This window comes from Buceros rhinoceros, unplaced genomic scaffold, assembly GCF_000710305.1.
Source record: "Buceros rhinoceros silvestris isolate BGI_N320 unplaced genomic scaffold, ASM71030v1 scaffold24095, whole genome shotgun sequence".
In the NCBI taxonomy this organism is placed as follows: domain Eukaryota; kingdom Metazoa; phylum Chordata; class Aves; order Bucerotiformes; family Bucerotidae; genus Buceros; species Buceros rhinoceros.
The window spans coordinates 3,860-4,211 of NW_010413719.1; the positions used below are offsets into that span (position 1 = coordinate 3,860).

The 352-nt window shown below is 65.9% G+C and overlaps 1 protein-coding gene across 1 annotated transcript in view; it reads right to left on the reverse strand.

Annotated features, from left to right (window-relative positions):
- Positions 1–352, reverse strand: part of LOC104494077 (N-sulphoglucosamine sulphohydrolase-like) — a gene marked incomplete at its 5' end in the record, with an annotated part of 1,599 nt that overhangs the window by 919 nt on the left and 328 nt on the right. The window contains one exon of the mRNA XM_010136867.1: positions 158–317. Coding sequence (XP_010135169.1) covers positions 158–317 — 160 coding nt within the window. The remainder of the gene's footprint in view (positions 1–157; positions 318–352) is intronic.

Sequence of the window (352 nt, forward strand, 5' to 3'; positions counted from 1 at the left end):
CATCTTCTACCCTCTCCCTTCCCGGGGAGAGGCTGCAGGCTCTCACCCGGGACAGGACCCTGGGCTTTGGTGTGGGGAGGGGGGTGACAGCGCAGCGCACGCCTCCCAGACACAGCCCTGCACACCTCTGCTCCCTCCTGGGTGTTCAGGCTCTTACCCAGGAGTGAGGCGAAGGCCTGGCTGACCTGTCCCCAGCGCCCGGTGTGCTCAGGGGAGGAGATCAGCAGGGGCTCGGCGGTGCCAGCCCGGTAGAGGTTGGTCCTGCCGCTGGGGAAGGGGATGCCGTTGTCGGAGGTGTCGATCACCAGCGTGCTGTTCTGGAAGCTGGCACGATGCAGCTCCTTCAGAAACA